General features: G+C 38.6%; 1 protein-coding gene across 1 annotated transcript; it reads right to left on the reverse strand.

Annotated features, from left to right (window-relative positions):
* Nucleotides 1–12,012: 12,012 nt before the first annotated feature.
* Nucleotides 12,013–14,031, reverse strand: LOC127538129 (THO complex subunit 4-like). The gene has a single exon (XM_051961736.1). It carries the CDS (start codon nt 13,969–13,971, stop codon nt 13,213–13,215), a length of 759 nt encoding a protein of 252 aa, XP_051817696.1. The 5' UTR covers nt 13,972–14,031; the 3' UTR covers nt 12,013–13,212.
* Between the last annotated feature and the right edge of the window lie 1,946 nt (nt 14,032–15,977).

Genomic DNA, 15,977 nt, shown 5'->3' on the forward strand with positions numbered 1-15,977 from the left:
CTTTTCTATTTGATTTGAATCTTGATGACAGTCAAAATGACATTTTCTCAAAGTCATTCTTAAAACAATGTTGCTGCTATTGTATACAATGTTTTCTTTGTTTTCCTCATTTCCCTTTTGTGGCTGGGTGCATTATTCTTCAAGAATGCTCTTTGACTTTCTTTTTCATTAGATACTAGGATAATAGTATTTCAAAATAAGAGTTTCCCAACTTGATTATTTAGGTGTTTCTCTCAGCCCAAAGATTTCTTGTGAAATATTTTTGTTCATTTACCCTTTTCACAGCTTAATGGGACATTTCTTTCTAGGTTTGCTAAGCTATACACACACAAATGTATACAAACACACCTAATTCCCTATATACATAGACACATATATACATACACATATGTTTATGTGTGTGTGTGAATGATTTGTGACTGGATTAGCAGTGGGGATCTAGTGGATCTAAGGGATCACCAGTGGAAAACCCATGTGTGATTTCATACTACTTGAGTGACTTTGGATCAGTCACATATTCCTTTCCCCTCTATACTGCAAGACAATTGCATTCTTTATCCCCTAGCTCTAGATGATTCTAGCTCCAGATGTATGACCATAGCAGATCAATTCTCAAGAACTGCCTGAGGCACTTCAAGATTAAATGATTAGAAGTGTCAAAGACAAGATTTGACCCTCAATCTTTCTGATTCAGTCCTGGTATTCTATCCCACTAAGCCATGCTAACTTTTCCAAACCCTTAGCAGAATTCTTTAATTTTTTTTCAAGATGATGCGCTCTATTTTATTCCTTATTTAATATAATGGGTTCATTTTTTTCTCTTATCCCAAAATGTGCATTATTGATTGCTTTAAGTTATAAAGCAGAGAACAAATCATCACTTTAAAAAGTCAAATTAATTCATATTCCACCCAGAAAAAAAGTGTGATAGGGAAGCAGATTTCAATTCTCAGGTAGAATGGGATTTAAACATATTGATGTGTGTTTACTTTCAACAGGCTGTGTAAAATACAGAGCTCTTGGCATGGGGAGCAAAGAAGACTTCTCTTCAGGAGTTCAAATCTGGCCTCAGAAAGTAGCTGGATGACTGTGAGCAAGTCACTTCATTCTGTTTGCTTCAGGCTCTTCAACTATAAAATGAGCCGGAAAAGGAAGTGGCAAACCACTCTAATGGTTTTGCCAAGAAATTCCCAAATGGAGTCAACCGAGCAACAACAATAATAGGAATTTTCTTTTGATAAATCTTTGTTCTCAGAATGGCATAGAAGCAAAATCACTAGATTTGAAGTCAAAGGATCGAGCTACATCTCTCTTATTAAATCAGAGCAGGTAAGGTCAAGTTACTCAAAGTCATTCAGTGGGAGAACTGAAACTCAAACCCAGGATCTCTGACAAGGGCTCTTGCTATTACGACATGCCAAAACAAATTCTCCTTTAAAGAATACTGGAGAGCAATGGCAAGGCAAAAGTCTCCCAAACAATGACTACTGGGAAATGGATGGTGGATCCAAGGGCTGAAATCACATAGGACTCTGGGTGACTTTAGAGAAAGGGTGTATATGGCAGGAACTAGATACTGGGGGGTTGGGATAGGGTGGAGAAAGGAAAGAAGAAAGGAGGAGAAATAAATTATGAAAATATGGGCTCTTAGAGCGAAAGAGTTAACAAGGAAATCCAGGCTTGGTTACCTGTCCACTCTTGAAGATAATACCTTTCACATGAGCTGCTGGAGATATCCTTTGTGTTATGGGCCAGAACTCTGAAACAAGGTTTCTTAGAAGGTGTTAAGTCAGTGGAATTGATAAAGACAATGATTATCTAGTTGAGCATGGTGCTTAATAGTTCTTTAGTTCAGTCCATGGACTAAGTACTTAATACAGTTCCACAAGATTCACCCCTATGATAATGGAGTCTATAACAGTCAGCAAGGACTGGAAGAGATTCATTCCACCTTGAGTGAGGCTCCTTCAGTCAGCCAGTCCCCCTGGGGGACTGAGAGACTTGGAGATGGAGGCAGGAAGAAAAGGGTGCTGGAGGCTGGAGCTCAAGCTCTTGGAGCCAAGCAGAGACAGATTCATTTCCATCTTCATCAGCTTTGTGGTGGCTGGCCTGTCCTCCTGCATTTTCTCCACTGAAACCAAGTCCCCTCTGAAGGCCACAGGTAAGCTAGCTGAGCACCAGGTGAAGGAGACAATAAAAACTTTTGGACTTTAACACCTGGCTATTCTTGTGATGATTAATCTGCTGAAAGGAAGGCTGCCCCAAGACCTCCCCAAATGAATTAAGAACACTACAGAGTTGTATTGTGTAGAGGTTCTCTCTTTAGCACGTGACCTGGATATTGCTCCTTCCTCTTCAAGGCAGTGCAGTACAAGGGAGAGAGCACTGGTTTTAAGTCAGTATGTGGAATAGTCTTCTCCAAAATATAATGTTCTCTGGGAACAGGTTTCTTGGGGGGCTTCTGGAGGCCGCCTTCCTTTCAGTTCAGTGTAATTGCCCCAAATGCAGCCAGGTGTGAAAAGTCCAAATCCTCTGGCTTCTGAATCTCCCAGACTTCAAAGGTTTATGCTTCAACCTCCAATCACTACAAAGGTGGACCATGGAAGGAATCTGTCTCAGCCTCAGAAAGCTTCTAGTGCGCCTATCCTTTCTGGCCCTGACAGCTCCTCCTTATATGTTCCACACTGAGTATACAGCAACCATTATATCACTAGGAAACCACTAATCAGGGCTAAACTAGATTTAACCATTGTCTCCTCAATTCCACTTAGTACCTTGTTTCAAGTTCTGGCCCATAATATCTCCTTGTAGGATCACATCAATCATACTGAACCGGGCTAAATTAGATAATTATTGTCTCTATCAATTCCAGGGACTTACTACCTTGTGAGAATCCTAACATCTACTTTCTTTTGTTTTAGAACACAGGTGGTCATGACCTCCCTGACTTCTCCAAGAGGTGAGAACCCCCAAGAAGAAGGTGCTCACACCTTCCCTGACTGCTCAAAAAAGGGGTAAAACACCATAAAAAGGAGGTGATCATACCCTTCCCAATGTCTCAGGAAGGGAGATGAAAAGCCCAAAGGAAATGAGAAATCAAATCAGATGAGCAGGTTTCCAAAGGGGTTCACTCCTAAAACAGATATACATCAATCCATCAATATAGCAGGTATTACATAGAATTACATAAATGACATAAGTACCGAGCAATATAACACTGGCTAGTAGTGTTGTAACAAATAACGTGCATCAACATGAGGAAATTATACATGTCCATAAGTCCTAGAAGTAGTCCAAAAGGAATCTATTATCCATTAGTTCATGTGCCAGGAATCAAATACAGTTTTTCATCTCAAGGAATCCAATGATTCCTTGAAACCCATCTGTTTCCTTCTCCATCTGTAGGGATACAAACAAACGCTTTTTCCCAAGCAGTTAACCTATCTAGTCCCTTCTATTTACTACTTCTGGGATTTCTCCTCATCATCTGGCAATGACATTGGAGCTGCTCTCCCTTGTTGGCTTAAACAATCATTATTCTCCCCAATGGTAATCCCTTTCTGCCATCTGATTGCTTTTTGGATAACTGATCATGTAATCCCTTTCTCCCATCTGAGTTCTTTTGGGCTGATTGATAATATCAGAGTATTGAGCTTCTAAAGGTGTAACCTGGGCTGCCATCATGCCCCACTTGTCTTTTGACTGAGATCTTGGAGCTGGGCCCCGCCTCTCCTTTTCCTGGGTCAGTCTACATTCTGAGGCCCAGTAGAAGCCTTGGTTGCATTTTGGACATGGGTTGGGGCTTCTCTCAGCCTGTCTTCTCACTCTATCTCCATACCTACACTGGGCTCTCAGATGTCCCACTTTTCCACACTGAAAACATCGATGAGTTTCTCTAGAAGTCCCTTGCCAAGAGGGACCCTGTCTTCCCTTGTTCATCATAGTCTGGGTATAATAAGCATTTGTGCCCACTGTGGCACAGCGCCTTATGATCTCCTCTAAAGGAGCATCTTTGGGTCGTCCCCATAGACTCCTTCTGCACACCTTATTAGCATTTTCCTTAGCCAGTTGTCTGGTCATTATTTCTGTAGCTGCACTTTAACCAATGATTCTTTTGACAGCTGTTTGCAAACGTCACACAAAATCAGCAAAGGGTTCATTGGGACCTTGCTCTATTTTTGGGAAGGTTTCCCTCTGATCTTTCCCTGGGAGGGAACCCCAAGCTTTTGTTGCAGCAGTAGCAATTTGTTCATACGCTCCTATGGGGTAATTCTCTACATACTGTCCTTCACCTGCTAGTTGGGCCAAGGTGATTTGTATATTCACTCCAGTTTGCTTATTGCGCTGGGCTTGAATCCTACATGATTCGTGAGACTCTGAAAGCCACAACAAGTTTTGTCCAGGGTCTAAACCTGTCCTTGCTAGGGGCTTCCAATGAGAAGGGGTTAAGATTTCATAAGCCAAACTACCTAGTAACATCTTAACATAAGGCGATGTAGCCCCAGAAAGAGTGCGACCTGTTTTCAAATCCTTGATTTTTTTCCCAATCAAAAGGAATGTATCTTCTCCTTTTGTGACCTGAAGAGTCAAGTTTTTCAATCATAGAGTATGCATTTTTAAAATCAGATACATCCTGCCCTTCACTTTCTGCTTCTTGTCATCTTGTCATAGGCTGCTTCATAGGTGGTACTGAATGTGTTACTGCCTCTCCCCCTCCTCCTTCTCCCTCCACCCATAAAGGGTTAATTGAGGGAAATAGGCCAGGGATGGGACTTGCTCCTGCTGTGAAATGCCACACTCAGAATTGTACTTAACTGCATTCTTATCTGATTCTTCATCCTTTTCACCTCGTTTATTTGAATTCTCCCCCTCCTGCTCTTTCTCCTTTTTCCTTATTCTGTAACTTATATTATTTCCTAAAGCCAGTTGTATTAAATTGTATATATAAAGAGTATCTTTGGAAATTGAGTCAGGCCTATTTTCATTGTAGTATTGACATAGTTGCTCTCCTACTAATTTCTATTCATTTGGATTCAATTCTTTTTCCTTAGAGAATCAAGGAAATGTGTACTGGACAGTTTCTAAAAATTCAGTAATCTGCTCCCAAACCATAATCAAATCTTGGCTTTTCATAAGTTCACAAGTTCCTAAGACCCTAACTCCATAAACTGTTCAGAAGTTGAACATTTCAGTGGTTCCTGTTGAGGCTGTAGTCACAACCAGCTAGCCCCAGGGCTCTCCACTTGGTGTTCTTTGGAGGTAGCCTGGAGATGTTTGCATTTCCCAAGGGTTAATCCCAGTCTTTTTTTCAGATCTTCCTGGGTTGTTCCTGGAGGACCCTGTTCTGCCCTAAATCTTCTTGATTTTTCACCAGCCTAGGTTTTCCCGAAGGCACAAAATTGTTCTATTTGTAGGGGAAATCTGGAGAGCTTGAAATTTACCAACCTACTCTACCATCTTTCAGATTCCTCCCTCCCCCCCATCCCTGATATCAATCTTAAAATGAAAGGATTAATTTCCCTTCCCAGCCCCAGGCCTTCCTGGTTGGAAGATGGTGTGGAGAGTGAGAAGGAAAGAGAAAAGAAAGATTTTTCACACATTAGCACAAGCATTAGAGTTCAAAAGTTCTGGAGATATCCAAGTTTACACCTCCCATAATCCCACTCTCAGAGGAGGAGTCAACTTTGGAGTTTATACCTCTAAAAGAGCATAAAAAGGAGCTAAATCAGGGGAGTGATCAAATGATCAAAGAAGAATAATCAAATTATTTTTTTTCTTTCTCTCGGGAGAAATATATTTGATTGTAATATTAAAATCGGGAATGTATACCCAGGAATTCATTAATTTTTGCTCATGTAAAATAGCCAACAACATAGAATTTAAAAACTAGAGGGAACCTTACTCAGGGTCAACCAAAAGATTCTCTATACTAAATATTTAAGTCCATTAAATTGTCTTAAAATTTTATTTTATATCAAGAATACTGGACTGAGAATCATAAAAAACAAAAAATAAAAAACAAACTTATGATCCATGATTCATCAAGGTAAAATGTGAAGTGTGTGTGTGTGTGTGTGTATGATTTCTTCCTACCATACCTCCATCTTGTTTCTACCTCTTCTTAACTTAGTGATTTCATTTTGAAGCTCTCTGCTGAATCCTATGGATATCACCTTGGCTTATTCTCTCTTTCTCTCCTTCCCTCCTCTCCCTCCCTCCCTCCTCTTTCCTTCCCTCCCAACTCTCTCTCCTCCCTCCCTCTTCTCTCTGTCTTCCTCCCTCTTCTCTCCCTCCCTCCCTCCTTTCTCTCTCTCTCTCTCTCCTTCTCTGTCTCTCCCTCTTCCTCTCTCTGTCTCTCTCTCTCTCCCTCTCTCTCTCCCTCTCCCTCTCTCTCTTCCTCTCCCTCTCTCTTTCCCTCCCTCCCTTCTCCTTTTCTCTCTCTCTTTCTGTTTCTCTCTCTAATTCCCTCCCTCCTCTCTCTCCTTCTTTCCTCTTCTCTCTCCTTCTCTCTCTCTCTCTCCCCCTCCCTCCCTCTCTGTCTTAATTAATCATCCATATATTAAATATATTACATGCATATACTTTAATTTGTTTATCTACTCTCCAACTAATCAGCACTTACTTGGTTTCCAGGAATACTTCTATAAATATTTTTGAAACTTCTTTTTATCCATGAACCCCTTTCTCTACGGGCTCCTTTTTGATCTGTAGTATTCTTTCTCTACTTTTATCAAGCACACTTCTCTTCCTAGAGAATTCCTTCTATCTGATTGGTCAGTTCATCATGGTGACTTCATTTTAAGGGAAATGTTCAGGTTAGCAAAGTTAACATTTTCATTCCTTTCTGATGTTTGCTTCTGACTCTCTAGAGTCCTTTCTTTACCATAGGTAACTTCCCTTCTTCCCCTTCCTTTTCCATTTCCCCATGGTTTTCAATTTTCTTTTATGAGTTTTTTTTTCTTATTAAAATATAAACTCCTTGAAGGCAGGAACTATCTTTCTTTACACATGTGCTTGTATTCTCAGCCCTTAGCATGGTGCCTGGTATCTAGCATTAAATAAAGGCTAATTGATTTGTTTACTTGAGATATAGTCCTAGTCTGAGAGTCTATGGGTCAAAAGGTATGGACATGGAAATACATTTATTTATCTAATTCCAAATTGCTTTCTATCATTGTTGTACTAATTTGTAAGTCCATCACCAACGAATTAGTATGTCAGTCTTTTCACAGTCCTTTCAACATCGACTATTCACATCTTTTGTCATCTCGTCGATTTGTTAGGCTAATGTAAAATTTCTTAGTGGTTTGATTTGCCTTTTTCATTCTTAGCAATATAAGAATATCTTTTGAGAATTTTTTTTTCATGTATTTTGGCTATTTCTTCTCTTGGGGAATGGTTTTTAGTTATGTGTGTAAAAGTATTAAACCTATGGATCAACACTCATGAGTGTGCCTTGGGACAGATTAAAATGTAATTGGAAAATATCTAACAAAACAAAATAAACATACAATAGCTGATAATGTTAAAATAAGTTTTTTCTAATTCAAAATGCAACCCAAAAGGGATCCTTATTTATGGTTTTGTAGTCCCATTTCTATCTGAGTTTGACACCACTAATGTATTTTCGTTAGATATCTCTATTATATTACATACCAAACCTATGTCTGAGAAATTTAATATAAAGATTTTTTTCCCATAACTAACTTCTTTGTCTCTTATTCTAGATATAGTGATTTTCAATTTCATGTAATCCCCCATTTTTTTTTTATCTCTTATAATTTCCTCTTTCCCTTTTTTGGTTAACAAAATATCTCCAACCTATAGCTTTAAAAGATCTATATAATTTTCTTTTCTAGTTTTTTATGTTAATGGTAAAATATCTTTATTTATGATCATAAATATTTTATTATTTAAAATTATTTATACTATATAAATATCAATCATATATATTACTATTATCTCATATAAATATATGAAATTATTGATATTAAAATGAAATGATTTACTATCATAAAAATGGCCTTGAATATTCAGGGCACATATATATTTTGAATGTAACATAGGACATTATGTAAGAAATTGATTTAAATATAATTTCTACAGGACTGTGTTCTAATTTTATCTGCAGTTATTATCAAATAGAATGTCTTTCTAAAATGATATATTTGGGGTCTTAGTGAAAAGTAGGTTATTGAGTTTCATTATTTTTGATTCTCCTCCATCTAGTATGTTCCATGGATTTACTTAGCTATTTTTTTCAAACCCAATCCAAATGGTTTTGTTGCTGTATAACCTAATTTGAAATCTAGAGGTGCTATTCCTCTTTCACTTCTACCACTTTTCATTATTTCCCTTAATATTCTCTATGTGTTCCAATAAATGAAATTTGTTATTATTTGATCAAGTTCTATAAAACAGGCCTTTGAATAGATATTAAAATGGTAAAGTAACTATGAGTGTTGCCATTTTTATTGTCTCAGCATGGCCTACCTATAAGTACTGAATATTTCTCAATTCTTTAAGTGGTTACTTAATATCTCCTCCTCCCACCATTTTGACTATCTAAATTTGGAAAATTCTATCTCATTGTATTTTCAGGTCCTTCAATTCTTTTTTTCCCCTGATGCACTTGGGGTTAAGTGATTTGCTCACAGTCACACAGGTAGGAAGTGTTAAGGGTCTGAGGCCAAATTTGAACTCAGGTTCTCCTGACTTCAGGGCTGGTACTCTATCCACTGCACTGCGTGGTTAAATAGAATTTTTTTTAAATACACATTACTTTATGAATCATGTTGGGAGAGAAAAATCAGAATCCAAGGGAAAAACCATGGGAGAAGAAAAAACAAACAAGAAAAAAGAAGTGAACATAGGATGAGTTGATTTACATTCAATCTCCATAATTCTTTTTTCTGGATGCAGATGACATTTTAATATCCCAACTTGATTGGAATTGCCTTAGAGAGGTTGTTTAGTTCTTTGAGGAGCCCTTTGCAGAACACAATTATTCATCACTAATATTTTGTGAATTGTATAGTTAGGGGAGTTTCTCTTCTTCTCTCTGAGATTATATTATTATTATCAGTTAGAAATGTTGTATTTCTAAGTTTACTTGAAAGCCTGTGACTTTGCTGAAGCTATGAATGACCTCATCTAGTTTCTTTCCTAATTTCCCAAAATGTTTGAAGTGAACTCTCCTGACTTTAGCAAACATGAGGAGTTTTAGCTTCTTTTGCCCATATTTGCACTTTAATTTCTTTCTTTTGTCTTTTACTAGTATTAGCTATTATTAGCATTTCTAGGACTATACCGGATAATATTGGGGAGAGTGGACTTCCTTACTCTACTCTTTATTTATTGGGAAAACTTCTTGTATATTTCCATGGCATGTTACTTTTAAGATTTACATAGTTTTTAGGATATTAAAAAGAGTTCTTTTACATGTACTTTGTAGAGTATTTTTAAAGTCATAAATGAGTGTTGTACTTTGTCAAAGGCTTTTTCTAATATCAAGTTAATCATGTCATGCTGGATGTTTGTATTGTTATTGTGATTAAATATGCTGATTGTTTTCCTAATGTTGAAATGTTTTTGGATCTTCTAGTACAAATCTAACTTGGTTACAACGAATGATATTACCTAGGATATCGGATAAGATTTTATTTCTATTTTATTTTGTTTATATTTTATATTTTTTCTCTTGTTCATAGTTACTTTACATTGAACATTTTTTTTTCTGAGATGGGATTATCTATCGATTCAGTTTCTTTGGACTTTTTTTGAAGAAAATCTTCTAAGTTTTATGTTTATTAGGTTTTTTGCATTTTATTATGCGTAAAAACTGATCGTTTTTTCTGATTTGTTTTTCTAGCTTTGTTCTGATTTCACCTAGTTCACTTGCTATTTTATTGACTATTTTTCTGTCTTCTTTTCAATCCGTTTAGTTGAAGGTTTGTTAATAGTTTCAATTTTTTTCAAAGAACAGGCTTTTGGTTTTGTTTATCATTTCTGTAGTCATTTAAAATTTTTTTTATTTTTATCTGTTTCTCCTTTAACTTCAGTGTTTTTTCTTTTGTGATGACTTGGAGTGCCTTTATTTTGTAAGTCCTTATTTTTAAAATGCATGTTCAATTCACTTTTTCTTTTTAATAACTAGAAGTTTTTAAAGATGTCATTTTCCCCAGAAAGAGTGCTTTGGGTGTATCACAAATTTGACATGTTGTTTTTTCAATAGCATTGTCTTTCACATGATTATGAAGTGTTTCAAGGACTTGTTCTTCAGCCCACCCATTATTTAAGATTTCACCATTAAGTCTTTACTTATATTTGGATCTTTTGACTGTGGGCTCTGAATTAATTGATATTTTGGGTTCCTTTTGCTTTTAATATAGACTTTTGTACATGTGATTAGTTTTGCTTAATGTCCTTTAAATCAACCCATTCCTAGGTCTCACTTTTCCTCAGATATTTCTTTCCCCTTTATTTGTCAAGGTTTTCCTTAGTTTTAGGGTTTTACTAAGTTTATTTCTTTCTTTTCATTTCTATTTAGCTATCTAATCCTTCCTCTATTTTTTTTTTCTTTCCCCCCTCCTAGTCACTAAGTGGGTAATTCAAATCCCTACTTTTTTTTTTTTTTTTTTTTTTTTTTTTGCTTATTTGTTCTTTCACTTAAACGGATTTCTTTTATTTTGTTCTCTTAAAAAATTCTCTTAGGTTTTTATTTATATGCCTCAATAATGGTCTGTATACTTATTTACTCTTTCTTTAGCTGTTATATATTTCTCATGGGATTAATGAACAAGCAGATAAATTAAGTTTGAGTTTCCTCTTTTACCAAGTTTCTTCATTACCTCATATCTCTTGCCCTCATTGCTTTTCTAGTATCCTTCCCTCTTGCACCTATCACTTGATGACAAAGGAAATGAAGGTAGAAATGTTGCCCTATGGCACATGATGTTCCTAAAGCATAGGTCTCCCCCCATGTAAACTTGCCTCTCCTCTCCCGTGTCACTCTCGACCCTCCTTTCAGTAGCAACTGATATCTGGTCTTCTACATGAAACTTTTCCCAACTTCTTTTACTTTTTCTATCTTCCCTCTGTGGATAATTTCCTAATTATCAAGTATAAACCTTGTTTGTACATATTTGTTTCCTTGCTGTCGTCCCCCATTAGATTGTGGGCTCCTTTAAAGACAGGTATTATCTTTTCCTTTTGTTTGTATCCTTAATTTTTAGCACAGGGCCTGAAATATCATTATCTTATTCAATCATTGTCTTAATCTATCGATTAGAATTTTCTCTATGTCCCCAATTATTTTAATTCATGTCCCTGCCCTCCTTAAGATCATTTTCATTTTCATTAAGTATGTTATTTTCTTTTGCATTTTTTAAAAGGCATGGGTCTTCTTCTCTTACTTTGACTGAAAATACAGGTACTAAGCATGGGCTTGATCTCACCATTCATCAGTACAAGAGTTTTGCTGAACTTTGTTTCTGACCTGGCCCGATTTGCCCACCCTTAAGCAACATAGTGTTTTCCCCCTTCTGGGGGCTCAACAGATTCATGTTAAAGTTCCTTAGTGAGGAAATCTCAATTAGCCTATCATCTGCTACAATGAAGGACTGCTGAACTAAAGAGATCGATAGGTCTCCACTTCCCAGAAATTTAGGATGATAGGCAAACACTACCATAAGCACTGGTCATTATTTTTCAATTTAATTTTTATTTTCTTCAATTTATGGAACAAAAGAAACATTTCCATCATATGACTGAACATGAAACTTCAACTATTTACTACTAGCTAATTTTTCAAAAAGTCAATGCTAAGATTTGATTCAGAGCATGAAGAAAAAGCAATGAAATGTCAAAATCCTTTTCAAAGTTCCAAATGTGGATGGGAAACCTCTTTTATCCTCTCAATAAAAGGATAGTCAATACTATCTTTGGTCGAATTGTCCCGACCCGCGGGACCAGAGAGTGGACCCTGAAAGAAAAGAGAAGGGGCAAGGGAGAAGAAACCCATAAAATGAAGACAAGACAGGCTTTTTGATCAATTCTCGTTTATTGTGGGCAAAAGTACGAGTATTTCTAGCAAGAAGAAAGGAGGTAGGGGTCGGGCAAACTCAGTGCAGAGGGGGCCCTGGACAAAGGGTTAGTTTCCTGGCCGCCAAAGGACAAGTTGGCTAGGGGTCTTTGGTGAGTAGGAAGCTCCAGGAAGGGATTAGAAGGCGCCTAGATGTCTGCCTCTCCAAGGTGAAAGTATTCTTAGGAATGTGGCCTTCACCCGTAGATTAGTGTTGGCCCCCACAGATCCCTCTTTTTGTATTGATAAAGAGCATCCAGTATAGAAGTTTTCATTTCCCGACCTGTGCCTGGCTTAGGTTGTCCCTATGGGGAGAAGCCTTACCCGTCATAGGAAGGATGTACAAAAACAGCTCTTCCTGGCTTAGGTTGGCTAATCCTTGAGGAATCTTACCCGTCATTGGCTAACCAGGTCTCGATGTTTTTCAGAAATTTTGGTTGCTCATATGAGTATCAAGAGGGTCATCACCAGTCTCAAGGCGGTGAGAGTGTATGTCGATGGGTTTTGCCAGTGCACTATCTATTCGGGATTTGACAAAGGATGTAACTTTCCAGAAGGCCCAGGGTCCAAAAGACCAAAGGAAAAGAAAGCCAATTAAGGGCCCAGGGAATCAAAGAAGAGAAGGGAGGATCCCATGGAGCCCACTGCAAAGAGGGTTATCAGACAGTTCTTGGCGCCCCTTAATCCAATCTTCCTGGAGTCTCCTAGTTTTGTCCCTTCTAATACCAGATTTGTTTGCACAGAAGCAAAAGCGTTCCTGGAGGGCTAAGCATATCCCTCCTAGCTTGGCTTTGAGGAAGTCCAGGTCTGGTCTATTTTCAAGACCACTTCAACTAAACTATCGATCTGATCCTGGAGGTCATTGATAGCACTGGAGAGGGCCTGAACATTGTCAGTCAGTTGGTTTGAAAGTCTAGTGTAGGAATGGACAGCCAGTCCTAGTCCTGCTGAGCCTCCAGCTCCCGTTATTCCCAGACCAACAAGTAAGGGAAAGAGGAGAACAGCTCTTTTCCTCGGGCCTCCTACATAGTCAAAGCTATAGGAAAGCATATCGGAGCCACAGTCCTCTTCCAGCAAAAAGGGGAAAGAAGCAGAATCGTGAGTCCTGTTCCATGCAGGGAATATGCTGGCTAGTTTAACTCGAATTCAATCATGGCTTTATAAGCATCCAGTTGGGCATCTAGTTCTTCTCTGGAAAGCTGTTGTTTGGAATTTCTTCCAGCTCCTGCTTGTGGTCCTCGCTTGCGTCCAGGGCCGCCTCTCCGGGTGCCGCCTCCAGAGCCACGGGTTCCGGTCATTCCACCTCTATTTACCCTCCGAGCGCCTCTTCGTTGTTTCCGAGTCTGTGCTAGAACAAGCTGGACGTTCATGGTGACACCATCATAGTGTTTCATGGCCTTCAGAGCATCGGCTTTTCGCTCAAAGTGAACATCTGCTGTTCCTAAGCTTCCGCCGGACCGATCATAATGCACAGCTGCCTTCTTCAGAGTTCCAAATGCAGCAAAGAGTTGCTGAATATCGGCATCCGAGACCCCGCAATCCAAATTGGAGATCAGCAACTTGGTCCCGGTCTCAGCTGCGGGCCCGCCTCCAAAGTCACTGGGGAACACGTCGGGCTGACTCTTGGGTGGAAGCCTCTTGGGTCGGCTGTAGGGCGCGGGTCGGTTCCTGCCGCGGCCCCGGGCGCCTCCGCGGGCCATGGTCCGTCTGTTCCGGATGGGGCCCCCGCCTCTGCTTACGCGGGCTGCCTCCTGCGCGTCTCCACCGTCGCGGCCGCCCTGGGCTCCAGCCCGACCTCGGTCTCGGTCCCGGTACCCGCCGCATCCGCTACGCTGGCTCCTGTTGAGTTTAATGATGTCGTCCAAGGACATGTCTATCTTGTCGGCCATGACGGGGTAGAATCGGTGGTCCGGCACGAAAAACAACGATGAGCTATTAAAAAAAAAAAAAAAAAAAAAAAAAAAACAAAAAAAAAAAAACCTAACAGTTCTTTGTTTTTGTTCTTTCCTTCTCCGCTCCACTCTAGAGATGGCTACTATCATTCACAAACCTATATATTTACATATATAAACAGATACGTTTATGGAATGTTCAGTTTTCTCTCTAGGCTCAGTAGAGAGTGAAGGAGACAGTTCAGCCACCAGAGGCTCTGGAGCTTTGCCTTTGTGCTTCCTCCCAGACCTCTTAGCTCTTATATACTCTAGTAGAAGTACATCATTGTAGGTGTGAATCCTGTAGAACAGGTGTCAACTCGTAGAACTCTACTAAGTACTAAGGACTTGTCAACTAGATAACCATTATATCTTCACTCCCACTGAGTTAACACCTTGTTGTAGGGTTAAACCAACCACACTGAGCCTTAAGTATGTTTCTCCAGAGTTCTTGCCCTTTACACATATCTATGTCCATTTATTTGCTACATACTTCCATTTACCATTTCTTTCTTTGGATGCAGATAACGACTTTCTTCATAGGTCTTTTCTATTTGATTTGAATCTTGATGACAGTCAAAATGACATTTTCTCAAAGTCATTCTTAAAACAATGTTGCTGCTATTGTATACAATGTTTTCTTTGTTTTCCTCATTTCCCTTTTGTGGCTGGGTGCATTATTCTTCAAGAATGCTCTTTGACTTTCTTTTTCATTAGATACTAGGATAATAGTATTTCAAAATAAGAGTTTCCCAACTTGATTATTTAGGTGTTTCTCTCAGCCCAAAGATTTCTTGTGAAATATTTTTGTTCATTTACCCTTTTCACAGCTTAATGGGACATTTCTTTCTAGGTTTGCTAAGCTATACACACACAAATGTATACAAACACACCTAATTCCCTATATACATAGACACATATATACATACACATATGTTTATGTGTGTGTGTGAATGATTTGTGACTGGATTAGCAGTGGGGATCTAGTGGATCTAAGGGATCACCAGTGGAAAACCCATGTGTGATTTCATACTACTTGAGTGACTTTGGATCAGTCACATATTCCTTTCCCCTCTATACTGCAAGACAATTGCATTCTTTATCCCCTAGCTCTAGATGATTCTAGCTCCAGATGTATGACCATAGCAGATCAATTCTCAAGAACTGCCTGAGGCACTTCAAGATTAAATGATTAGAAGTGTCAAAGACAAGATTTGACCCTCAATCTTTCTGATTCAGTCCTGGTATTCTATCCCACTAAGCCATGCTAACTTTTCCAAACCCTTAGCAGAATTCTTTAATTTTTTTTCAAGATGATGCGCTCTATTTTATTCCTTATTTAATATAATGGGTTCATTTTTTTCTCTTATCCCAAAATGTGTATTATTGATTGCTTTAAGTTATAAAGCAGAGAACAAATCATCACTTTAAAAAGTCAAATTAATTCATATTCCACCCAGAAAAAAAGTGTGATAGGGAAGCAGATTTCAATTCTCAGGTAGAATGGGATTTAAACATATTGATGTGTGTTTACTTTCAACAGGCTGTGTAAAATACAGAGCTCTTGGCATGGGGAGCAAAGAAGACTTCTCTTCAGGAGTTCAAATCTGGCCTCAGAAAGTAGCTGGATGACTGTGAGCAAGTCACTTCATTCTGTTTGCTTCAGGCTCTTCAACTATAAAATGAGCCGGAAAAGGAAGTGGCAAACCACTCTAATGGTTTTGCCAAGAAATTCCCAAATGGAGTCAACCGAGCAACAACAATAATAGGAATTTTCTTTTGATAAATCTTTGTTCTCAGAATGGCATAGAAGCAAAATCACTAGATTTGGAGTCAAAGGATCGAGCTACAGCTCTCTTATTAAATCAGAGCAGGTAAGGTCAAGTTACTCAAAGTCATTCAGTGGGAGAACTGAAACTCAAACCCAGGATCTCTGACAAGGGCTCTTGCTATTACGACATGCC

Source organism: Antechinus flavipes, chromosome 1 (assembly GCF_016432865.1).
Source record: "Antechinus flavipes isolate AdamAnt ecotype Samford, QLD, Australia chromosome 1, AdamAnt_v2, whole genome shotgun sequence".
In the NCBI taxonomy this organism is placed as follows: Eukaryota; Metazoa; Chordata; class Mammalia; order Dasyuromorphia; family Dasyuridae; genus Antechinus; species Antechinus flavipes.

Bases quoted from the DNA above. Each gene is read 5' to 3' on its own strand.
- LOC127538129 (XM_051961736.1), bottom strand. From the start codon at position 13,971: ATGGCCGACAAGATAGACATGTCCTTGGACGACATCATTAAACTCAAC.